The sequence below is a fragment of the Amphibalanus amphitrite genome, unplaced genomic scaffold, assembly GCF_019059575.1.
Source record: "Amphibalanus amphitrite isolate SeventyFive unplaced genomic scaffold, NRLGWU_Aamphi_draft 001020F_arrow, whole genome shotgun sequence".
Lineage (NCBI taxonomy): Eukaryota > Metazoa > Arthropoda > Thecostraca > Balanomorpha > Balanidae > Amphibalanus > Amphibalanus amphitrite.
The window spans coordinates 47,120-72,483 of record NW_024882514.1 but is presented as its reverse complement, the minus strand read 5'-3'; the positions used below and the strand labels follow the sequence as shown (position 1 = coordinate 72,483).

Sequence of the window (25,364 nt, the reverse complement as noted above, 5' to 3'; positions counted from 1 at the left end):
CAGGAGCTGTTCATTCTCCTGCCTAACAGCGCCCGCACAGGAGCTGATCATCCTCCTGCCTAACAGCGCCCGCACAGGAGCTGTTCATTCTCCTGCCTAACGGCGCCCGCACAGGAGCTGTTCATTCTCCTGCCTAACAGCGCCCGCACAGGAGCTGTTCATTCTCCTGCCTAACAGCGCCCGCACAGGAGCTGATCATCCTCCTGCCTAACAGCGCCCGCACAGGAGCTGTTCATTCTCCTGCCTAACAGCGCCCGCACAGGAGCTGTTCATTCTCCTGCCTAACAGCGCCCGCACAGGAGCTGTTCATTCTCCTGCCTAACAGCGCCCGCACAGGAGCTGTTCATTCTCCTGCCTAACAGCGCCCGCACAGGAGCTGTTCATCCTCCTGCCTAACAGCGCCCGCACAGGAGCTGCTTATCCTCGTCAGGTCAGCACTGGCCGGGTCATACGTTCCCATTTTCCAACCCAGAACGGCCTCAATTAAGGAGTTTCCGCTCAGCCTGGTCCGCACTGGTCGGTGGCTTAACTTTGAAAAAAGGGGTGACGGTGGAGGACGAGAACGAGAAAGACGAGTTGTTAGTTCGAGCTAGAGTCTCAGTAAATCATCCCCACTAAAGTCAACCCGCACCTAAGATGAATAAGGGACTCAGAGGGGACAGATAATGCACGTCACGCCCCTGTGCGTGGAAAGTCCACCGACGCGGCTACGGGTTAGGAGGGAGATGAGAAGCGAGTGAAATGGAAGAAGACTGTACACGTAGAGGAATCGGATTTACTGAATGAAGTTCAGCTCGGATAGACCCCACTTAAATAGTAGGCCTCGCTTGGGTAAGCCCTGGATACGTGCAATAAGTCGCGAAGTGAAGAGAAAGGGTGAGAGCGAGTTGAGGATCGATTTTTGAGGATGAGTGCATAGCCGACGAAGGCTAATCCGTTCGGTCGCCGGAGCGGGCCCCATAAAGCCGTGGCTATACGGAGACGATGCAGGCAGCCCGGAGGGACCTAGTGACCCCGCCCGGTTTTAAAAGATAGGTTAGGTCCGCTATCGGTCCATTGAGTGATCAGCGCAGGATGACATTCGATAAGCGACGTAGGTAGTTTCGGAGGTGGTTAGGACCCCAGGCGTCCCAGCGAGGAGACGTATGCCGCCGGTTAAGTAATGTCCCGCGAAGAAACGTGTGATGCTGCAGGACGGGGGTGAACATTAAATACCAAAGCATGCGAGTCGGGTGATCGCGGTAAGTCGGTACTGGCCACCCCGCTGTCAGTCGATTTACTCCGGCCGTGCAGCGGTCATTTCGGTTAGGTCTGTGACGACAGCTTAACTACCAGCAACGGATAGATAGGGCTTCGGGCACCTATAACGCTGGTAGTCGTGGATTGTGTGAAGCCAACGGAGGCTCACCCGTTCGGTCGCCGGTGCTGTTTCAAAAGCCGTGGCTATACGGAGACGATGCAGGCAGCCCGGACGGACCTAGTTACCCAGCCCGGTTTTCAAAGTTTAGATAAGCCCACCGCGGGCCGTGGTACGCTTAGTTTTCGTTTTCTTATAGGCAATTTGGCATAACTGGTAGTCATGGATTCGTGTAAAGCCGACGAACGACTAATCCCTTTCGGCCGCCGGGGGCTGGGCCGAAAACCGCGGCTATACGGAGACGACGCAGGCAGCCCGGACGGACCTTAGTTACCCAGCCCCGGTCTCAAATTTCAAATAAGTCCCCCGCGGAAACCGGACTACACAGTGTCCTGCGAGCCGTAGTCTCGGAACCGCTGGCCGAAGGACATTTATGTTTTTTTGTGTAGGTAGTTCGACATGGTGATGGGACGGACCGCAATAAGTCACGTAACGCGAAGGTCGAGTGCCGAAATCTGTGGTGGGTCGTATCTCTAATTGTGTAGCGTGAGCATTATGAAGCGTTTGTCTGATGTACGGAGCATTGTGGTTATGAAGGGATAACGGTTAAATGAAATTTAAGGCCAATGACATAATTACGACTTGCGCACGTCTTAGCACCACCGGGGGAAGTTAGGCAAAGAGGGAGGGATCGGAGAAGGCTAACTCTGATTATTTTGAGGTATGACTGGACGTATGACAGAAGTGAGAGGGGATGGACAAGTGAAAGTGTGATTGTCGTGTATATCCGGTGGGAGATAGCCCTCAGCTAGGACGGGTGCCGTTGTTTGAGAGTGGGCCCCTTTTGTTAAGTAGAGTTGGGTTTGTATTTCAGTGTGATCAAGGATAATAGGTTATTAATATCTCTCCTTCCATTCCTTAACCCTGGCCTATGTGTTTCCGATGATTGATCGCCCCGGAAAGATAGAGTCAGAGTCGGAACGGGTTCGCGAGGGGCTGGTCACAGAGAAGGGCTTCATGGAGCGCGCCGACGGATCTCTCTCTCTCACTACCGAAAGACACTGCCCGGTTCGCCCCGCAGCGACGCGAAACCCCGCTACAGTACCCATCCACTGGATATATGATGGGTATGCACTGGGATTGGTGCCGAAACGTCAGACATTTAAAGATTTTTTCATTGTTCTCATTCTCGAGTCAGTCAAGAAGCTGTCCCATAGCTCAGTTGGTATAGAGCATTGGACTCCCGGTAGCGAGAGCCCGGGTTCGAGACGCTCCGGCGCTCGATATTTGAGACTCCTGACGGGGACGGTCTGCGGTTGGTGGGAGCAGCCGCAGCCAGTTGAAGTCAGTTGAGTAGGACAGGCCGTGTCCGGCTTTGAAGGGCACGTTGAACTTTGGCATCTAAATTCTCCCGACCCGGAATTGCGCGATCGGACGGTAGGGGTCGGGGTCCACGCAACAAGCTCTGCTTAGCGTGGGCTCCGGCTCTGTCAATCCGTCCATTCAAACGTTCGAGCTAAATTTATATATAAAAAAATATTGGTGGAATATATCAAATCATGTCCAATTCTTCACATGCTTTGATAATCTTGATAAAGCTCCGTTTTAAAGCGTTGGGGATAGCGTCCGAATTGATAATAATGTGTGGTGTTGATTATCATATTAATAAATCATACAAATATGCTTCAAGAGTAAGACGTATACCGTATTGTAAAACGATATGCAATAAGACATATTGTACATCGCCTTTTGAGCGACAAACGACTGAGCGCAATATTAACCCTCGCCAGACCTCGAAATGGGGTTGGTACGATCCCCCTCGCCGTTTCACCTCTAACTGAGCTAGAACCTCGCAGAAAAAAATTAGCGTGTGCGCTGTTACGAGAAACAGCGATTGGTAGCCGATTTTAAGGTCTCAGCCCTCAGGTTAACTGGTGACCTAGAGAGGTGCGGAATACACGAGTTCGGTTTTCGGTAAATAACCGCAAAAAATGATCGCAGAGCCGCGATTTTGGCACCATCGTGTTTGTCTTGCTCAGACGCGTCGAGTAGTAGGTATACTCTTCGTTCGGGTGAAGTCAACTTAAGGTGCTGACCTCGGGTCAAGGTCAGTTCAGAGCCACTCAGGTCACGAAGCTGGTCGAAGGATGTCACATTGCATATCATTCGATTCGACAAGTCTTTTCAAGTCCATCGGTGGCCTGTCCGACTCGCTAACTCAATCATTTATTGAAAAACTTATGACGTTAGTGACGTCGTCACTCAAGGTCAACAATGCAAAAGTGAAGCATCAAAACTTGCAAAGTGTGCATGAAATTACGATTCCGTGTGCTTGAGATTGTTTTAGGTCGTTCTCGACGCCAAAAAGACTGTTTCCATATTTCCCCCATAGACTTATAATGGTGAGGTCACGTGACCGACCTGACTTCAGGTGACCCTTAGGATAAATCCTTGACATACAAACGGTGAGACATCTGTAGGATAGGTGCATACTTCGTCCCGTTAGTTAAATCTCCCTGTGAAAGCTCACCTGGCAGTGACGGCGTTGTTAAGTTGCGACATTTTAGGACCGTGCAGAGGTTCACTTATGACGCCATAGGTCAGTGACCTGACCTTGCCTGAAAATGCGGCTATTGTATTGTATTGTATTGTATTGAACAATCATGAGCGATCCACATTCTGAAAGAGCGTGGCGATTACTGCTCGGGGGGGGGGGGGGCTAGTGCCACAAGATCCGGCTCAAATCAAAGGCCAGTTATGCAAAGTTTCAGCTCTCTATAGCCGTCGTGACACCCGTCCTCCCTCGGCCTGCGTGGGTTAAAACTCGCACCCTGTAGCGGGGGGGGGGGGGCCGGGGGAGGGGTTAACAGCCCCATCCTGTCCTTTTCCGTAGATATCTCCTAAACTACTGCAGATATCGTCACCCAACCGTAATGACCCCTCCGGGCCATAGTCGTAGGAACAGGGGGGGGGGGGCAGGTGGGCAAGTGCCCACCCACTTTTCGAGGTGGGGGGGGGGGGGGGGCAACCATGTGTTTTGGCCCACCCACTTTTTACTCGAGGCCCCTCGTCTTTGAGATGACGTCGTCACCTTCTAGAATCTCGGTAAAAATAAGTTCCACGAATCCCCACGCACGGACTCCAAGGGGCCGTGATGGATCCAAGGAGGCCCTCTGTTCATACTTGTCAGTCGAAGCCCCTGAGACTGATGGCCTGAGAGGCCCTAGTGGATATGAGGAGGCCCCAATTTCCACACTGGTCTGGGGAGGCCCCTGACACTGGCGGTCTGGGAGGCCTCTCTATCCACACTAGTCAGAGGTCTGAGACTGGTGGTCTGGGAGGCCCCTCCATCCACACTAGTCAGAATAGGCCCCTGACAATGGCGGTCTAGCCGAGGCCCCCTACCCTCACTAGTCAGAGGAGGCCCCTCTATCCTCAATAGTCAGAAGAGGCCCCTGAGACTGATGGTCTGGGAGGCCTATCCATCTACACTGTAGTCAGAGGAGGCCCCTGAGACTGATGACCTGAGAGGCCCTTATAATCACACCAGGCAGAAGAGGCCCATGAGACTGATGGACTGAGAGGCACTTCTATTCATACTGGCCACAGGAGACCCCCAGAACTTTCGGTCTGGGAGGTCCCTCAATCCGGCACCAGTCAGAAGAGTCCCCTGAGACTGATGGCCTGGGAAGCCCTTATATTCACACTAGGCAGAGGAGGCCCCTGAGACTGATGGTATGAGAGGCCCTCATATTCACACCAGTCAGAAGAGGCCCCCGAGGCTGATGGCTGTGAGGCCCTTCTGTTCATATAACTGGCCACTGGAGGCCCCTGAAACCGGTGGTCTGGGAGGGCCCTCTATCCACACTAGTCAGAAGAGGCCCCTGAGACCGATGGTCTGAGAGGCTCTTATATTCATACTGGCCACAAGAGGCCCCTGAGGCTGATAGTCAGAGAGGTCCACTCCTAATGAATCTGAGGGGGCCCTCTATCCACATTTACACTTTTCTAGGGAGGCCCCCGAGACTGATGGTCTGAGAGGCCCTTTTATTAATACTGTCCACAGGAGCCCCCTGAGATTAATGGTCTGAGAGGCTCTTCTATTTATACTAACCAGAGGAGGCCCCTAGGATTGATGGTCTAACAGACCCTTCTTTTTATACTAGCCAGAGGAGGCCCATGAGACTGATGGTCTGAGAGGCCCTTCTATTCAAACTAGGCAGATGAGGCCCCTGAGAATGATAGTCCGAAGAGCCATGCGGCGGCAACTGGCCGTGGCCATATTTCGGCTCGGTAGGGCCCCACAGAGCTCATGAGAGCACCTCAAGGGCTCCTAAGTAGACACGCTTATCCCCATAAGGGTGCCACGCGGGCTTCTGAAGGCTCCTTGTAGGCATCTAAGGGCCCTTTCCGGCCTCTAACGGCTCCACCCGCCTGTGATGGCTCCACACCAGTGTTTATGAGCGCCACACAGCGGCGCCTTTGAGGGTCATACTAGTGTCTCTTAGGGCCCTATATCGGTGGCTCTGTGGGCCCCACACCGGCGCCTCTGTGGGCCACCACACCTGTGCATCTCAAGGCTCTATAGGTACTTACATCTGAAGGACCCACGCCGACACCTCTGAGGGCCCCACACCAGTATCTCGGAGCTCTGAAGGCCCCACACCGGTGACTCTGAGGACTCACCGGCTCCTGAGAGCACCATGTTGATGTCTAACGGCTCCACAAGGCCACTGAAGGCACCACACAAGCTCTCACTGAGCTCTAATGTCCATGTACCGGCCTCTGAGGGATTTAACCCTCGCCCGTATTGGTGTTTTTCCAGCCGCGAACGTATAAGGGGGGGGGGGGTCCGTTAGACCCCCCCTTGCCGTTTCGCCCCTGATCGAGCTAGAGCTTCGCGGAAAAAACGAGCGTGTTGCCCGTAACGAGAGGAAGCCTATGATACCCAATTTTAAGGTCCTGGGTCATCGGTTGACCTTCCAGGTCAGGTCAATGACCCAAAAGTCGGGAAAATCGGGACCTGTTAGAAAGTCGTAAAGCGTGGCTGCTATGGGGTTTTTCGGGGTGCTGATCACGAATATCATGTTGGTTATGATCACAGATGATGTCTTCATGCATTTAGGCCAGGTCGGGTCAGGTCAGGTCAGGTCAACCAGTAAGGGTATTCGTAGTAGGTGGCAACCACCTCTGACAGCTTCGTAACATGTTACGAAGGTGCCACAACTACTTCGTAAATGTTCATATGGTTGCTAAATTCGAATTCAGCTCCAAAAACTGGCCTAGAAACGTGTAAAACTCGAAAAAGTGAACCAAGGTCATCAAAGGTCAGTGACCTGACCTGACCTTCCGGTGACCTTGACACCCACCCTAATGCATGGGAGCAGCATCATATCCCATGTTTGAACGCTTAAAACCACGAAAAGACTGCAAACGCGCGGCTAATGCGAGCCGACATACCTACGCCGAATCGCGATTCCGGCCAAACATGGTCTCGAAAAGTAGGTCACAGGTCAAAGGTCATTTGGGTCAGGGTCATGAAAAGTTCAGGGTAGGTGTAAAATTGATTAACGCGAGGGTACTGAAAGTTTCGTCGCGATCGGCCGCTTTTTACGCGAGTTATTCGCGAAAAACCGAGGGGGGGTCCGTTCGACCCCCCCCCCCTATACGGGCGAGGGGCCAGCGCATTCATAGCTCCACACCAGCAATTGTAAGGGCTTCACACTGAAGGATCTGAGGGTTCCACACCGGTGTCTCTAAGGGCCACATACCGGCATCTCTGTGGGCCCCATACCGGCGTCTCCGAGGGTCCACATCTGGCGGGCACCCATCAGCGACTGAACGTCTCACACTGTCGACTCCGAGAGCCCCATCTGCGTCTGGGAGCACCATGCCGTCTCTAAGAACCACAGCGGCTCCTCCGTACGAAAGATGGGCGTCTGCATGCCAAAGGGAAGCGGTTCTGAGACAGTAGGGCACCTACGTGCAATAGAGGGGCGCCTATGAAGCCCATAGGGGCGCCTCAATGCGAAAGAGGGGCGCCTTTGAGGCCTACATATATGGGCGTCCACATGCAATAGAGGTGTGCAATGCAATTGATCAATGCCATGGGGGTGCATTCATAAGAAACAGGGGCGCCGGCATGTCAAAGAGAGGCGCCTTCAAGTGTCCATAAAAGAGAGACGCCTATGATAAGCGCACATTGTATGCGACAACGGGGCGACTGTGGGACATATAGGGATGTCTCTGATGACTATACATAGGGCGCTTGTATGCCAAAGAGGGCGCCTATGAAGCTAATGGGGGCACCTGGGAAACGAGGAAGACATTTGTGTAAGGGTTTTCATATTCATATATTTAACGAATCATTCCACGTGTGTGGCTTATTGTGCGATCCGTGTTAGGTTCAGTAACATCAGTAAGTACATGTGCAACAGAAAGAACAGAGAACGAGTGACCAGAGACAAAGACGAAATTGACGACTAGACGATACAAATTTCAGGGCAGTGCATGTTCATCGAGCATAGCCGTGAGACGGGCACGGGTGCGAGAAGACCTAAGTTGTTGCGGCAGGCGGTTCCAACTTCCAAGTTGCGGCCGCTCTGTAGGAGAAACTTCGCCGCGACATACTGAGGCGAAAACCAGGTAACTCAAGTACCCCCGTACTGCTGGCGCGCGTCGTTCGCGCACTGACATCAGCCCGGTACGAAAACAGTGCGCGGGTGGCAGTAGGAGCGCGGAAGTCATTCAAGGCCCGGTGTATGGCCATACAGTCGCGACGGTTAACTAACTCTGAGACAGTGCGCCAGCCTAATGCTGTTAGAATCGGAGATATATGGTCGCTACGCCGCGCTCCCGTGACGATCCTCGCAGCGAAATTAAGAGCTTTCTGCACGCGGCCCAGACGGTTTGCGGTGGCTCCTCCCCAGACGGAAAGACAGTAAAGGATTAAGGGGAACACATGTGCCTGGATAAGTAGTTGACGGGCATCAGCATTTAAATGATGGCGGATTTTGTGTAGACAAAAAAGAAAGGAGTTGCACTTTTTAACAACGGTGGATATATGAGCTTCCCATGTTAGATTGCTATCGATGGTAACTCCAAGGATTATAACGGACGAGGAGGGCTTTAGAATGAAGTCATGAAAGTTCAGATGAAAGGATGTTATCTTCTTGAGAGAATTGGGGGTACCTATTAGCAAGAGAGTGGTCTTTGAGGGGTTCATTTTTAGTGAATTTGCAGTAAAGTAAGACTGAACGGCTAGGAGAGAGTTCTCCTGGCGTGATTTAAGAGATGATAGGTCGTCTGGATGTGCTGAGTCAAGCAGCTGGGTGTCATCGGCGTAAGATACCAAACGACCGTGGGGGAGATAGGATGGAAGGTCGTTTGTAAAGATGCTAAAGAGAATCGGACCAATGAGGGATCCTTGTGGGACCCCATGGGATAGAGGAAGGAAAAGAGAGCCGCCCCTCACCATCTGTCGTCGCCCTACAAGATAACTTTTGAACCAGGTCGGGTCAACACCGTACCACTGGAGTTTCATCAGGAGCACACTGTGATCAACACTGTCGAAAGCCTTGCTTAAATCCAATGACGTGATTGCTACCACATGTCCATCATCGACTCGTCGCGAAGTCCACTCAGTCACATCAAGGACGGCGTCCTCGGTCGAGTGGCACGGCCTGTAAGCGTATTGTGAGGGAGAAAACAAATCACATTTGACAAAATACGCGGAGAGCTGTGCACACACTGCTTTTTCACACAGTTTCGAGAGAACTGGTAGAATGGAAATAGGCCGAAAGTTGTTCGCGACATGGCGCGGTCCTGACTTATGGATTGGTACCACTAATGCCATTTTCCAAGCGGCCGGGAAGACACGGTTGACAATCGACGCATTGATGACATGAAGTAGATGTGGTCCTAGAACGGCAAAACAGTTTTTAATAGCAATCAATGGGGGTTTTCAGGGGTCATGCGCCGTTTGCGGCAAATAGATTCTAAAAAAAATCGGAGGGGGAATAAGTTTTAAAAATGGTGCGGACTTTCCGCACTGTTCGCTTAAGCGGTTACGCCCCTGGGTACATCTGCCCGATCTCAGAAGCTAGATTTGGAGGTCATACTTGAAAGCAGCCAGCAGGACGAGGCAAAAGTTGGAGGCCCCTGAAAATAGGAGGCCCCCTGGAAAAGGAGGCCCCTTGACAGGGTGGCCCACCCACTTTTCATGACGTTCCTACGCCCGTGCTCCGGGCGACAATTTTACATATTGTGACCAAACACTTTTCCAAAGACTATGATAGGTTGGCCACAAATGACGTTAGAATGACGTCATGCTCTGCCATTTATTAGGTCAAATTTGGAAAATGACCTTTCAAGATCAACTTATATTTCATTCGACGCGTCTCGACGAGGGGAACACGGTGTTGGCAACATAAATTTCGTGCCTTTCTTGAGTCAAAAGTTATTACAGAAAAACATGTTTCGTAAAACAGCTATTTTTCTAGTTTTTGCCCTTTGGAGGTTAATTGCTAAACCGTTGGCCCAATGTCAAATCTGAGAGCATAGTGCAGAAAGAGCGTTAAAAGGGCAATCAAATGTCATTTTCGCGGGGCTGTAGGTCTATTGTTCCCTGATCATGCGCCGGTATTTCGAAAAAAGTTGAAATAGGCAACATTCTACCTTTGATGACCTTTGGTGACCTGACGTTTAGTCTGACCTAAACAATGACTAAAGTAGGTATTTTTGTCATTATTTTTGACGCTCTTTCGAATTCCGCTTACTGCGTGTCGCTACCTGATCCAGGAGCCGAGTTTGAAGTGGAGTGCTCACCCCTACCGGTTGCCAGAGCCCTATAATTGTGAGTATGTACCTAAGCCAAAATGTTGATAATTTTTTCTTTGTCCTGACCTGTAACGTCATCAGTGACCTTGAAGTCAATAAAATTAAGCTTCGATTGACAGTGCTTTTCAAGGACTATCAAATGCCGTTTGAATTTTGACAATCAGCCCAGTAGTTAACCCGCGCATGACTGGGGTGTTTTCCATAACGCGAGTGACTGGGTGGGGAAGGGGGGGGGGGTGCTCTAGAGAGTCCCCCTCCTCCCTGTATCTTCGAAACCATTGCGCCGATCGTCAAAATCAAAGGGCGTCATATAGCCCTGGAAAAACTGTTGAGAGAAACTTTCATGTCATTGACCTCGAGGTCATCGATGACGTCACAGGTCTGAGGTCAAGTCAAAGTAAAAGTTATCAGCATTTTGGCTTGCTCACAATTAAGGCTCTGGCCGTCGGCTAACAGGTCGGATCAGGCTCATTTTTGGGTTACGCACTCTTTGATATATGCCTTAGTTACCCTGAGTTTACCGAATTTGTACTTCGAATTTTTCAGGTCAAGGCCAGGTCATCCTAGGTCACGGATATTTTATATCATGTATCGGTCACGTGACGCAAGTTTTATGGTCCATTTTGCCCATGGATTTATAAAACAGTATCGTCTGAGTCATTTGCGGTCATTTTCAGCTGCATTTAGCTGAGGTCAGGTCACTTTCAAAAGTTCAAATTTTGAAAATGAAATTTTTCAGCAAAAAAAGGTGTCTATTAGATGAAGTTTGAGCTCAGGAACATTATGATCCTACTTATATCACTGTACAATGTCAAAAACGTACTGATAAATGGATTTCAAAATCTAAAATTGTGAGCTTTTGACTATAATGCGTATAACTCGGCCATTTTTGAAGTTATTGGGCTACAACTTTCTACATTAGGCACCTCATCGGTGGGTGTACCTACCTACTAACATATTCATTCCGTTTTTTTTCTTCGAAAAGACTAAAAGTTTTTGACAAGTCAAAAATATATTTTTGTAACTGTATCTGTATATTTTCGTAAATTTTCAAAATTTTGAAAATCCGAGATAGCAGTTTGATAGCCACGTTCATTCTAAGTCCATTCTTGCAAAGAAATCGGATCTAGCATAAAAGCTGAGCTGTTATGAGCGATTACCGTAGTTCAATGTATTGCATCAAAATCGGCCGACATGACGTCACTCTGACGTTATTTCCGGCCGACCTATGGTAGCTAGGAAGTTTTTATTTAATTCAAGATGTCAAATTAATGCCGCTGAAGGTAGGTACTGCAAGTTTCGTGTTGATACGTCAAGCGGTTTAGAAGATATTGCAGAATAACGGGAGGGGGCTCTGTAGACCCCCCCCCCCCCCCAGTCATGCGCGGCTTAGGGAATCGGAAAGGGCTCTGTAGAGCCCTCTCTTATGTCATCGGCCATAGCTCAATGGGTTTTCTTTATCATCGGGCAGGGGTACAAGGGGCCGTACATTAGCCGAAAACGTCAAACACCAAACCGAGTTGAGCGTGAAACTTTGCATGTCGTATTCTGTCGATTTCTCTATGTCACCGATAATGCGAGCAGGATTGCAACGTCGTTGACGAGAACATAACGGATGTCTTAGGAGAGTTAGGTACAGATACCTACTCTAACCTTATGCCTTATACGGTGACCTTAGCTTACGAAAGGTCACCAGCAGTTCTCAGGAGAGCAGCCCCTCCACCACAGTGGCAGTCAGTTCATCAATGCTACCGGGCGGCCTTGCTTTGCCGCCCTCCCACCCCGATCGAAAGGTGCACTGGCGGCTGCTTTCGAGCAGTCTTTACCCAACCTACCTTACCTGCACGACCCGCTCCACTGCGCGCAGCGCCGCCCCTCCTGTGACGTCACACATACGGGCCGTGACGTCACCGACCACCGCCGCGCCCGCGGCGGCGGCGGCGGTGACGGTGGTGACGGTGGTGGTGGTGCAGTGGCGAGCGAGGCAGCGAAGGGGAGTGGTGGTGGTGCGAGGCCTCTGTGTCCGTGTGAAGGCGTCAGATCGCGGTCTGACAGCGCCCGGTGGCTCTGTGTATCTCGTGTGACCTGGGCTGAGTGTGTGTGTGAGTACGGCGCCCCGACTGTCGGCGATGCTGGGGTAGGAGCGGTACCCGTGCGCTGCTGGCTGCCGCCGTCACCGGACAGTGACCAGGTATGGCCGCCGCGCGCCGGTAGTGGTCGAGCGGTGGGAACCAGCGCCGGCCGACGGCTGGACCCGCCGATCGTCCGGCGGGGTCTTTGTCCTCCGTCGAAACACGGACAGCTAGCCCGGCGCCCTCATGAGTGCATTGTTCAATATTCAGTTCGGTATCCGGTCGGGAGCGTAAGAACAATGCCGTCCGCCCCCATTGACCACGCAGACTCAGGTCGTATTGTCCTTTTTGTATTCGCCAGTTTTAACGTTAGCAGGAGTCCTGCTCAATCGGGTATCAGCTACGCACTACGCACTGAGCACTGAGCATGGGGTTATGCAATTCAATCATTGTGATACCTAATTGCCACTTCCAGTTTGCTGCGGGAGGTCACTGCACGGATATAAATAATCACTCGGAAACTGCACTTCGGTGCAATTTATTCGGCCATCTAGATTCACTGCGTGATGCTGACCGGGGAAATATTAACGTTTACGACTGTTTTATCTGCCCATACTCTGGCATGAAAGGTGGACAGTCCAATTACGGTATGAAGTTCAATTTCATATAAATCTGTCTTTTAATCAATCGCCTGACCTTGTAATGTTTCCGTGCGATTTGCTAAGGTATCCCTTCCAGGGAATGGCCTAATGCGTATACCACTTCGTTCAAACTCATTTTCGGTGAAATCGCGCTCGCTATTTCCTTGTTTAGTCCCTGGGCACCCGGCAAAGCGGACTGCAGCCAGTGCGGTTCCGGCTGGCCCGGCTGGTGACAAGGCCAGCTCGCTCGGCCGGGGAAAGTCGCCGTCGAAAGGAACCCGCCGCCGCGGTGTCAGCAGCGTTTTGTGCCAAGCCGGTTGGGTCAGCGACGCTGGCGAGGAATGTATCGTGCTCAGTGCGCGGGCCTCCCGCGGACCCGGTCGTGGCGGACTCAAGGTCGCGCCCGCCACTACCGCCGCCGCCCTCGGTTCACTCGCTCGTCACCTGCCTGGTTCGAGGTTCGACCTAGCCGCAAAGGCTTCGTGGGCCTGAGTCGTGAGTTGCAGACCGTGAGCCGTGAGTCACAAGCCGTGAGTCGCGGAACAATAATGGTGGATCGAGAGTCGAGAGCGTGAGTCTTGGGCTTAGTCTGATGAACTATCGGCCCTGGAAAGGCGGCAGTGCACCAGCTGATGTCATATCAGGGTGTTCCTGTCTTTAGGAGCCATGTGTGGAAGCCTGCCACGGCTGCGGATTAGGTAGTGCTGGCGGTCGCACAATGCAGAGTTTTGATAACGTTTATCCAACCAGTGCTGACATGCCGTGACCCGTGACCCCGTGGGACGGTTGATGGTTATATCTGGGTCAGGCTAGGTCATGCGGCACTCCCTCCCTCAGTTAGAGGTGGGAGGGAGATTGGCGAGCATCTCTCTCTCTCTTTCTCTCTCTCTCTCTCTCTCTCTCTCTCTCTCTCTCTCTCTCTCTCTCTCTCTCTGTCTCTCTCACTCCTCTCTTTCCTCTCCCCTCGGGGCTGTGTAAAGAGCGCAGAGACATCCGCACCACCACTCGAGGACAGCCGCGCCATCCGCTGTCACCGACACCGCTAAGAAAACAGGCGACCGTCTCCTCTCCCACCAATGACCTCCCTAGTCGCCAATGTATGCTACCTCCCGCCCCACCCCGCCCTCCTCTCTCACCCCCACCACCAGCCAGTTTCTCCTCAATGGGCGGCGAAGGTCGCTCGTGAGTCCGGCGATCCTGTTCGCGACTGATACGCATCTCTCCAACACGGCCGCGCGTGGCGCCGGGTCTCTGGAGGTCTCCCCAGTCCCCACCCCTCCCCTAGCTGCGCGTGGCGAGGGACCCTCACCGTTTCTCAAAGACTCCCGTGCCGGTTGCGCGGGCCGAGCTCGCCACTCAGCGGCGCGCACGTTTCACCAGCCGGAGGTGCGGCGCCGGCGCAGTGACGAGAAATGGGCACGCGGCACACATCGGAGCGACGGACGGCGCCGCATTCCACCGCCGCCGGCCGCGGGCAGGGCGAGAGAGACAACGTATACCGCCCCCGGGCGCGGACGGGCCGGCCGCACATCCGGGCCGACCGACTCGATGGCCTGTCAGCGGCGGCTTTAATGACGCCAGATGATGGGCCGCGCAGAGGATGGATTTACAGTGGAATGCTAAATTAGGGGAAGGGATAAATGGAGATAATTTTGATGTGGTTTTTAAGTACATTTAATTGGTGTTTGTTGGAATTTTGAACGTTTGGTGTAAGCGGTACATATTGCGTTACCTTATGCATTGTTCTATAAATTACAATATGCGGGATAGAAAATAATTTTGCCCAAAATTTGTCATAACTGTCAAAGAACCGTGATCCTCGCTCGCTTCTTTCGCCACGTCGCCTGACCGAAAATGCGTTTTTTAACCATGCTCATTGCTCAGTGAGACATTTCCGGACTTCCTAGTTCCTTCCGTATCGGCTCTTCCTTCTCTGGGATAAAACTTCAACCGCGCAACCAACCCTAAAGAGAGCTCGCAACTCATATGTCCGTGATCACTCTATGATCATACCAGCGATAATACTCGATGATCAGCGATCATTCATCCCAATGTTCGCTCTACTGTATGATAGACTCCAACAGCGGGACTGAACTCTTAAGAACCTTTGCAGCTGATCGACGATCTGTCTTCGTGATCACTCTATGATCGCAATGATGAATGACGCTCGATAGTCGATGATCAGCGATCACTCACCTCAATCTATCTCTCCCCTTTCAGGATGGACTCGGAGTACGAGCGGATCCGCCGCTCGTGTCTGTGTGTCGGAGAGCTGTGGCAGGACCCCGACTTCCCGGCGGTGCAGGCCTCCGTCTTCTACCACCAGACGCCGCCGTTCCAGTTCGTCTGGAAACGACCAGCGGTGAGTCGAAACTGCATCTCCTCTTCGGCATAGATGGAAACTAACCGAGGTGGCAAGATGAGGATAGGGAACGAAAATTGAAAGCCCTGCATATCCTTATTATATGCACTTTCACGTAGTTATATTGCTTTGCTTGTGATAGCAGATGGTTTAGGTAGATGTGTTAGCTTTCTATGCGGGTATGCTTTCTTATCTCCTGCTCCTCTTATCTCCTGCTTTCTTCTTTCGAAACCGAACTTAATGTGGCTCTTGAGCGTCTATAAGAAGCGAACCATGACCGAATTGGGGAGTGTAACCGTGTTAGCTTTCTATGCGGACATGCAGTTACTGATATAACCATACTGCGCGTTAAAGTCTCTTGCTCTTTTGCTTCGAAATGGAACCTGTAGTCGTTTTGAGCGCCTGTTGAATAGTGTTAGCGATGACTTCACCCATTTCGTGTCGAGGCGCTATGGAATCATGAAAAACGTCTGCTTGCATGCGGCATACCGGACAATCGCAGCCACATGAATGCAGCGAGCGAGCAGTTCTTATTTTGTTATTTTGTAAGGGAGCGAAACGCGTACCTACCCGAGTTATTTCGAAATGAATGCTGGTGTTTTCCTCCATTTTCATGAACTGCAGTATTGGTCCCATTTTGTAGACCGATGGCTACCTCCATACATACCGATGACCGATGGTGGCCCCATAATGGACCGATGCCGGCCCTTCCATGTATACTTCGGAGCAGCGATAGTCTCTTTTTACGGACTAGTAATTCCCAGCTTTATAGATCGGTCACGGGGTTATGGCTGCTCTACATATACCAGACTGGGACACCACCTCCACCTATAGACAAATATTTTAACTCCCGTTGATCGGTGGCAGACCTTCGGTGGCTCCTTTGACCGCCATCTCACGAAAGTTGCGCCTCATATGCGTCTATATTGGTATTTGCCTACAGAGGGAGATCGCCCAGCCGACCGACCGACCGCCCCTAAGATCTATCTCTTACCACTAACTATTGCACCTAGAACGGTGCATTATAAAGGGAGTTTGTCTTCACCTCCGAGCATCTGCCGCAATTCGGCAGAGCACGCCGACAAAGCTCGTTGGTATAAGTGGGCACCGATGAACAAGGCAGTCCAGGCCCCTAAAAATCCGAACCCGTCATATCGACTGACTTGCACCATCCGGCCCTCGGTCTCATCGATCTCCTGCGGCTCGACCAAACTCAGCCGTCACTCCGTTAGTGAGGACGAGTTTGCGTCCGTTTGACGTGGGAATGGAGCGGTGGTCAGGGCCGGCGGCACTGTCCGGTGTGTGAGTCACCGGACGGAGCTGGTGCGGAGCGTGGGAGGGCACCGTGCCGACCCGGGGCAGCCGGCACGGCGCGGCACCCTTGACGGGGCAACTGGAGCCGTCGGTGGGGGCGGGGATTTTGGTCCGTGAATATGGTGCGAATGGCATCTTGTGGTGCGGCATGACGCAGACTAGATGGCACTTGCTTACCGATAAAACATTATTTTCATGCCAATCATTATTATGTGGCGCATCTTGCGAAATTCCCAAACGTTAATTTATCCCCGCTGGCTATTCGTGATCATCATATTCTACGTGTTCTGCTAAACGTGCACTTCCATGTTCTTCCATGCACACTGCACTTCTATGTTCCTACATACGAAATGCATCCAGCCCGAACAGTGCTCTAAGCGTTTGAATGATATCCCGATTGTACCAAACCATAATTCAGACAATTAGCCAATAATGGCATATGATCACCATTCCTTAGCCTGATTTGGAATAATTACGGAGCGAGCGAAGCGAGCGTAGTCTTTCCTTAGATTAACGGAAATTTCTGAGTATGAGCGGCCGGCCGGCCGGCCGGCCGTGGTCACGCTTTTGCGAGGCTTATATCTCAGCAACCACTCGACCGATTTACACGCGGTAATTTTTGAAGGGTAGCTTCATTCCTTCTACCAAGTATTGGACTATCCCCGATGCATGTGGGTGACCCCTTATGCACGTGCCACGTGCAAAACGAAGAGGTGTCACTTTTGTAATTGTTGCAATATCTCGGTAACTACTTGGCCGATTGCGCTGAAAGTTGGCATGTAGGTAGGCACCCACTAGGCAATGCATATCCATGTGCCAGAGTTGGGGTGCTGCTGCACGTGCGCACGTGCAGGGGTCGATTCCAGATCTTGAGAACGGCTGGACCGATGACACTCAAATTTGGCACATGGTTGGGGACCGGTTAGTAGGGTGCCGTGCAAAAGTCAGTTGGGACCCATTTTGCACGTGCGCACGTGCAGGGTGCCGCTTCCAGATCTCGAGAACGGCTGGGCCGATTGTGCTCAAATTTGGCACATCGCTAGAGACCGGTTAGTAGGGTGCCGTGCACAAGTCAGCTGGAGGTACCCCGTCGAAATTTCGCACGTGCAAGGCCCACCCTCTCGCTCGCTCCGTTAGTCGCCCCAAAAGGCGTTATACTGGTTGATTGCCCTTGCTGATACCGGTATAAATGGAGACGAAACCCCGATCATATCGGAACCCTCGCTCTTCCACCATTTCGAGACGACCGCTTGAGGTCTGATATTTGTCAACCAAATTCAAATAATGAGCATGACTATCCTACGCCATAATCATTAACCAGCGTCTTTCTACCTTCACAGGAGCTGTTTCCCGACCCGTTGTTTATTCGAGACTCGGTGCTTGACTTCGATGCCTACCCGGGCAAACTCGGTAAGTGCCTGTCCACTTATCTACGCGATCTCTCGGTCCTCTCGCTGTCATTTTGTTTGTTCTCTCACCGTACTCTCTCCTTTCCCCTCACCATCTTCTCACATATCCCCTTAGCGCCCTCTTCTGTCCTCTCACTGTTTTCTACCTGCCCTCTCATCATCTTACTCTATCCTATCACCCTCTCACTGGACCAGGAGCACGGGCTAGAACTGCACATTGGTAGCACCAGCACCGGAACTGTCGCCGGAACTTCCCCTCCCCACCCCTCCCTCCCCTCCTCTCTCCCTCCCTCCGCTAATATACCGGTCGAGAACCGGCCGCGCCGAGAGAGGGAGAAAGTGGTCCCAGACGGCCTACACGGAGGTGGCTCAGGATGAGGTGGTCGCGCGCCCGACGGATGAAATCGGCGTCGGATCGGCTTGTCGGAAGTGAGGCACAGGCTGCAATGTCTAGCTCTCTCTGGGATGTGCCCGAGCCTGGTGGCGCCTGCTAATTAATCAGAGGCGCAGTGCAGGCTGCAATACGCAGCACTTCCTACATAGATACGCACCTGATACCTACTGCATCTGTTACCAGTACCTTTGTATCAGCTCATAGTGACAAGCTATTGTTCAAGCATTAAATCCTCTCCGAATATGTGCGTTGTGTCAAACCTGATCACTAGCATGGGACGGCTCACGCTACATTTCCACCGTCTCGATTTTTGTTCCTGGCATCGCCTCTTACGGGCAGTAGCGCTGTGCAATATGCAGTGTGCAGTGCGGTGCAGCAGACGTGAGACGGCTATGGGGGTGCGGCATTCTGCTGCGGCGTGCAGCAACATTGAGCTACGCCTGTCTGTGTCCGCCTTCGTTTGTTCCTTTCCACTGGTGTCTGAATCTGTCCCGTGCCTATCGAGCTGGTTCAATATTGCGGCACACCGTGCATCGGATCGTGGGAAATTGACAACAATGCAATAACTGCTCAACCAACCACCCACTCGACTCTCACAGTCTGAGATGCCCGCCACTAAGACCCACCCTTCGGCGGGATGAGTCTGCGATGGGCGGACTCCTCTCGTCTGTCGGCACGGCCCTCCTCCCCTGTCGCTCGCACCATCCGAGGGTCTGCCCACACAGCCCACCTGCTCTCCTTCAGTTCCTGGACCCGTCAGCTGTTCGTCCGCGCACCTGTTAGACGGATCGTTTGTCAACATATAACGGGAACTATTGTCAAGTGATGTGATTTAAATGCGGCTGAGAGGCACTTTAAATGACAGGTGTATTCGAACGGTTGCTGGATAGAAACCCATACCGGTAGCCAGTGGCGTATCCAAGGGGGGACCCTGGGGGTCCTAGGGTCCCCCCTGGAGCAAAAAAAATTTTTTTTTACTCGAAAAAAATTGAAAACACTTTGAGGGCCCTTTTCACCACTTACATTTTTTTTACATAATGAAAAGTATCAATTACATTTTTAGGGACCCTTTTAGGACTATCAGAGGACCCCTTTAGGCCAACGAGGGACCTTGTAGAGTAAATTAAGGGCCCTTTACAACGAACAGGACCTTCTCAGGCACACAGAGGGCCCTCTCAGACACACAGAGGGCCCTCTCAGGCACTCAGAGGGCCCTCTCAGACACACAGAGGGCCCTCTCAGGCACTCAGAGGGCCCTCTCAGGCACTCAGAGGGCCCTCTCAGGCACTCAGAGGGCCCTCTCAGGCACTCAGAGGGCCCTCTCAGACATCTTGAAGAGGTCGAAAAGAGCCCTCTGAGCTCAAAGAGGGCCCTCTGAGATCAAAAAGGGCCCTCGGAGGCAACAGAGGGCCCTACAATGCAACAATAGAGCCCCCTGTGGTCACCAAAGGGCCCTCTGAGGCGAATAGGGGGTCCTTTTAGGCAAACAGAGGGCCCTTGGAGGCAAACAGAGGGCCCTCTAAAGGGGCGAATAAAGGGACCCTCTGAGACGAACGGGGGCCAGAGCCCAGAGGGCCCTCTCAGGCACTCAGAGGGCCCTCTCAGGCACTCAGAGGGCTCTCTCAGGCACACAGGGGGCCCTCTCAGGCACACAGAGGGCCCTCTCAGGTACACAGAGGGCCCTATCAGGCACACAGAGGGCCCTCTCAGGCTCACAGAGGGCCCTCTCAGGCACACATAGGGCCCCCTCAGACACACAGAGGGCCCTCTCAGGTACACATATGGTCCTCTGAGACACACAGAGGGCCCTCTCAGGTACACAGAGGGGCCTCTCAGGCACACATAGGGCCCCCTCAGGCACACAGAGGGCCCTCTCAGGCAAACAGAGGGCCCTCTCAGGCAAACAGAGGGCCCTCTCAGGTACACAGAGGGCCCTTTCAGGCACACAGAGGGCCCTCTAAAACACACGGAGGGCCCTCTCAGGTACACAGAGGGCCCTTTCAGGCACATAGAGGGCCCTCTCAAACAAACAGAGGGCCCTCTCAGGCACACAAAGGCCCTCTGAGACACACAAAGGGCCCTCTCAGACACACAGAGGGCCCTCTCAGGTACACATATGGTCCTCTGAGACACACAGAGGGCCCTCTCAGCCACACAGAGGACCCTCTCAGGTACACATAGGACCCCCTCAGGCACACAGAGGGCCCTCTCAGGCAAACTACACAGAGGGCCCTTTCAGGCACACAGAGGGCCCTCTCAAACACACAGAGGGCCCTCTCAGGTACTCAGGGGGCCCTCCCAGGCACACAAAAGGTCCGCTAAGACCAGCAGAGGGCCTGTTAAGACGAACAGAAGGGCCTCTGAGGTACGAGGGTCAATTTCAGGCCACAAGGTATCCTATGAGGCCACCAGACGGCCCTCTTAGATTAAAGATGGTCCCTGGAGGTCACCAGAGGGCCCTCTGAGGTGAACAAAGGGCCCTCACAGCCACCTCAAAGAGGGCCCTCTGAGATCGAATAGATCAAAGAGATCAAAGAGGGCCCTCTAAGGCGAATGGAGGGCCTTCAAAGGCCACAAAGTGCCCTCTCAGGCCACTGGAGGGCCTTCTGAGGTGATATGATGCTATGTCAGACCACCAGGAGCCCTATGAGGTCATCAGGCCCTCTGAGATCAAAGAGGGTCCTTGGAAGTCATCGGAGGACCCCTTGAGGCCCCTTGAGGCGAACAAAGGCCAGAGGGCCCCCCTTAGACACCACAAAGAAGTAAAAAAGATCCCTCTGAGTTCAAAGACAGCTCTCTGAGATGTAATAAGGCCATTTGAGGCCTCTGAGGGCCCTCTGATGCCACAGAGAGGCGCCCGCTGATACCAAAATAGGGTCCTCTGAAGTCTGAAGCCACCAGAGGGCCCTCTGAGGCGTATAGCGGGTCCTCACATCCACTTCAAAGAGGGCCCTCTGAAAATCAACTGGCCCTCGGAGTCAGTGTCCCAAAATTGTATTTTGGCTTGGGTGTCACAGGGGGAAATAGGTCACCCAAAAGGGGGATAAGAGTGGACAATTGTCAGTCACAGGGCAGCCGGAGCCCTCTGAGAAGGTCACTTGAGCCTTACAACAGAGGACCCTCTGAGGTGATATGAAGGCTATGTCAGGCCACTATGGGCTCTATGAGGTCAGCAGGCACTCTGAGGAAAAGACTGGCCCTCTGAGGGGAACAGAGGGCCCTTTAGAACAATCAGAGGACTTTTTAGGCCAACTAGGGGCCTTAAGAGGTCAACAAAGGGCCCTTTGGGACACAAACAGGGCCTCTCAGGCCACCAGGGGCCTCATGTATTAGACAAACATACGACCATCTGAAGTAAAAGAGGACCTTTTGAGGTAAACAAGGGCCCCTGGAGAGAAAACAAAGGGCCCTTTCAGGTACCTAGAAGGTCCATGGAGGCCACTAGAGTGCCCTTTGAGGCCAGTGATGGTCTGCAGAGGCCCTCAGAGGGTCCCTCTGAGGGTAACAGAGGGTCCTTAAGACGACCAGAGGCCCCCTTGAAAATGCAGGTGTCACAAGGTCCGGTTTGCACCAAAGGTCAGGTAGCTATGCCCAGTTTTGGCTCTCTGTTGCCGACGTGTTCCGAGCTGTCGCAAAAAAAAAAACGATGTGGTGGCACCCACCGGCTCCCACTCGGCCGGCCAGGGTCCTTCTAACCAGGGATGCGGAGCCGTGGAAATTTCAGACGTCTCCGGCTCCAGCTCTGGAGAAAAAATCGGCTTCGGCTCCGGCTCCGGCTCCGGCTCCGGCTTCGACTCCAATACTCAGTACATCCTCTATACAATTAAATACGGGTGGAAGAGAAAAGATGAAGGATTGGTTCACGTTGCTTCTGTATTTGCATAACAAGGCTATTTTGAATACCACATGTTTTACTGCCTTGTACTGTCAAACCGAACTATGTAGGTCAATAATTTTTTCCTCTTCAAAAAAGCAGCCGGAGTCGCCGCCTTTTGGACGGCTCCGGCTCCGGTTCCGGCTCCGGGCAAAATATGCCGGCTCCGGCGGCTCCGGCTCCAGCTCCGGCTCCACACCCCTGCTTCTAACTCGGCTTCTGAGCCACGTACCAGCACGCCAAAGGCAGCGTTCGAAAGGACGCAAACAATAATGACGAAATTACTCTGGTCATTTTTAGATCAGGTCAAAGGTCAGTTCACATAGGTCATCCAAGGCTAAATTTCGCCAATTTTCTGGTCCAATTTCGACAATTTTCAACAAACCACCGCATCACTCGGAAATGAATGCCGTGCCGGGGAAAAGCGTAGTTAATAGCTCTTTTAACCCGCGCCGGGCCGGTGCTCTGAGATTCCGCGCCGGGCCGGAAGGGGGGTGTGTCTGAACACCCCCTTCTAACTCGGCTCCTGGGCCACGTAGCGACACGCGAAAAGCGGCAATCGAAAGAACGTCCAAAATAAGGACGAAAAAACTCGGTCATTTTTTGGGTCAGGTCAAAGGTCAGGTCACCAGGGGTCACCAAAGGTAAAATGTTGACTATTTCAACATTTTGGAAACTGCCAACGACTATCTCGGGAACCGATAGAGCTACAGCGCCAGAGAAAAGGGCATTCAATAGCCCTTTTACAGACCTTTCTGAGTAATGTTCTCAGATTTGACCTCAGGTCAACGGTTTAGCCTCCAGAGGGCAAAAACTCCAAAAATAGCCGTTTTTACGAAAAGCGTTTTTTTCGACAATAACTTTTGACTCAAAAGAGTCATGACATTAATTTTGCCAGCATCGTGTTCCTCTCGTCGAGACGCGTCGAACGAACTATAATTGGACCTTGAAAGGTCAACTTGAAAATTTGACCTCAGGTCAAGGTCATGACCTGACCGGAAAAGGTCATGTTACATATCATTCGATCCGCAACGTCGATTCGAACACATCTAAGGCGTTTTCAGCGCTCTAGCACGCCTCTATCAGAAGTTATTGGCGAAAAACTGTTAGATTCTGTTCGTGACCTGAGATGACCTCGGGGACATAACGAGGGGTCACAGTTGCCATTTTCCGATTCAGTGTGCCAATTTTACTTACATCTCGATGTTAGAGAGTGTCTAGAATAGCGTTCGTGCAAAACAGACGCTTTTCAATTTTCTCCCATTGACTGATAGGTAATGGAGAGGCCGCGATACTCACCTGACCTTAGGTCACCGATATCGAAATTCCGAGATAAACATTTTATAGATTATGTTGCTCTTATCAATCGCTGAAAGTTTCAAGGCAATCGATCAATCGGTGTAGCTATGACGAGCATTCTTTTTTTTCTGAGGTGAGGTCACTTGGCGTGACCTTGTGACCTGACCTAAGGCGACCTGGGTCTGAAATTTTCACAACATGTGCGGAAAATATGCACAAACAGGTGTGGAGCGCCGCCGTTTTTGAGATATCTGCGAAAAACCGCAGGGGGTGTTCAAACACCCCCCCCCCCGGCCCGGCGCGGGTTAACACCCGTTTCGCCGTTTCCATCCTCAGGACATTCAAATCCTTCTCCTCCATGCCGCAACCCATGATCCAGGCTGGACCTGGACGGGCAACTTTATACCATGCGGGCGGCTCCCATTGGAGCGCACTGCAGCTCCTAAGGAAGCACACTCGTAACCGGGTGCAGCGAGCACTTTGGGGGCTGCAGTCGGCCTGTCCTGTTGGACAGGCTCAGCCCCGGTGACTCACCAAGGTGCCCACCCAGACCAATGTCTCCCTCAATTCCTATCATCCTTCCGGCCCTGAAATGGTCTGGTCAGACCGAAAGGGTATAGCCCAACAAAACAAACAAAACTCTTTTGACACTCTTTCTGTAATTTGTGCTCAGATTTGACCTAGGGTCAACCTTCCAGCCTGGGCCCAACCCAAGGCGGGGCTAAACTGTGCTCAGATTTGACCTAGGCCTGTTAATTGTACACCTTTTATCTCGGAACATTTTTATGTTTCTACAGCTCTGTAGGGCTGACAGCTCTTCCTGCGAAACCTTTTTTGGGTCGAAAATGGCAGAACATGACGTCATTTGCGGCCAACCTATCATAGCCTCTGGAAAAAAAAACAATGGTCACAATGTGTAAAATGGATGCCCGTAGAGGTTCTGAAAGTTTGGTGGGGATATCTGCAGTCATTTAGGAGATAGCTACGGAAGAGGGCAGGGGCCGTTTCGCCCCCCCCCCCCACGGGACGCGGGTTGAACGCCCTTTCAACTCAGGCTACAAGAGCCCTTTTGCCACTTAAGGGCCCTTTCAACCCAGTCAGTCAAGGGCCCTTTTGACTGCGGATCCCCCCTGAGAGAAATCCTAGATACGCCACTGCCGGTAGCGAGTTCAAGTGGCGCTTGTCTAACACAAAGAATGTGCTCACCTCACCCAACGGAAATCGTCTCTCTGCAACCTAAAGTCGTAGCGCTGCAATTGCACTGCAGCGAAAGTCGTGCTCGTTTTGTGCAATCTTGCAAGGTCCCGTTAAACATCTGAGCCGTGATAATTTTCCACTTATCGTATACATATATCAGGAAGTTGGTCGTATTGTTAAGCAAAGATAAAGCCTTTTATTTAGGCTTCCGGACTTTCTCATTGTTCAGCCTAAAGTCGTATCTAATAGAAGTTTCAAGAATAATTTAAACTATGTTGATTTATCATGAAACTTGGCGTCTTTCTGATGTCAGTGTTTACTTCTAATGTTTACCACTGCTCGCCCGTCGAGTCGCCAGCTCACCGCCGTAAAAACGGGCACGCTCTGACCGTCACGGACCACGGGCATGTCTCACGACTCGCCCACCGTGACTCCGTCGCCGGGCCGTTTGGAGCGGCTGCACGGGGCCATGTCACCGGCGTCACTCTGTCCGCACTTACCCGGCACCGTGACAGCGGAACGCATAGACCGAGACAACGCGAAGGAGGGGAATGAACAGCCATATGTAGACGATAGAAGGGACTGCTGTGACCGAACCAACAACAGG

At 52.2% G+C, this 25,364-nt stretch overlaps 1 protein-coding gene across 1 annotated transcript in view; it reads left to right on the top strand.

Moving 5' to 3' along the window:
• The first annotated feature begins 12,151 nt into the window (after window positions 1-12,151).
• LOC122369246 (calpain-C-like) overlaps window positions 12,152-25,364 on the top strand; it is a 30,817-nt gene continuing 17,604 nt past the window's right edge. Inside the window, exons 1-3 of the mRNA XM_043343831.1 lie at window positions 12,152-12,386; window positions 15,129-15,270; window positions 17,925-17,994. Of these exons, the coding sequence (XP_043199766.1) occupies window positions 15,130-15,270; window positions 17,925-17,994 (211 nt within the window). The 5' untranslated portion in view covers window positions 12,152-12,386; window position 15,129. The remainder of the gene's footprint in view (window positions 12,387-15,128; window positions 15,271-17,924; window positions 17,995-25,364) is intronic.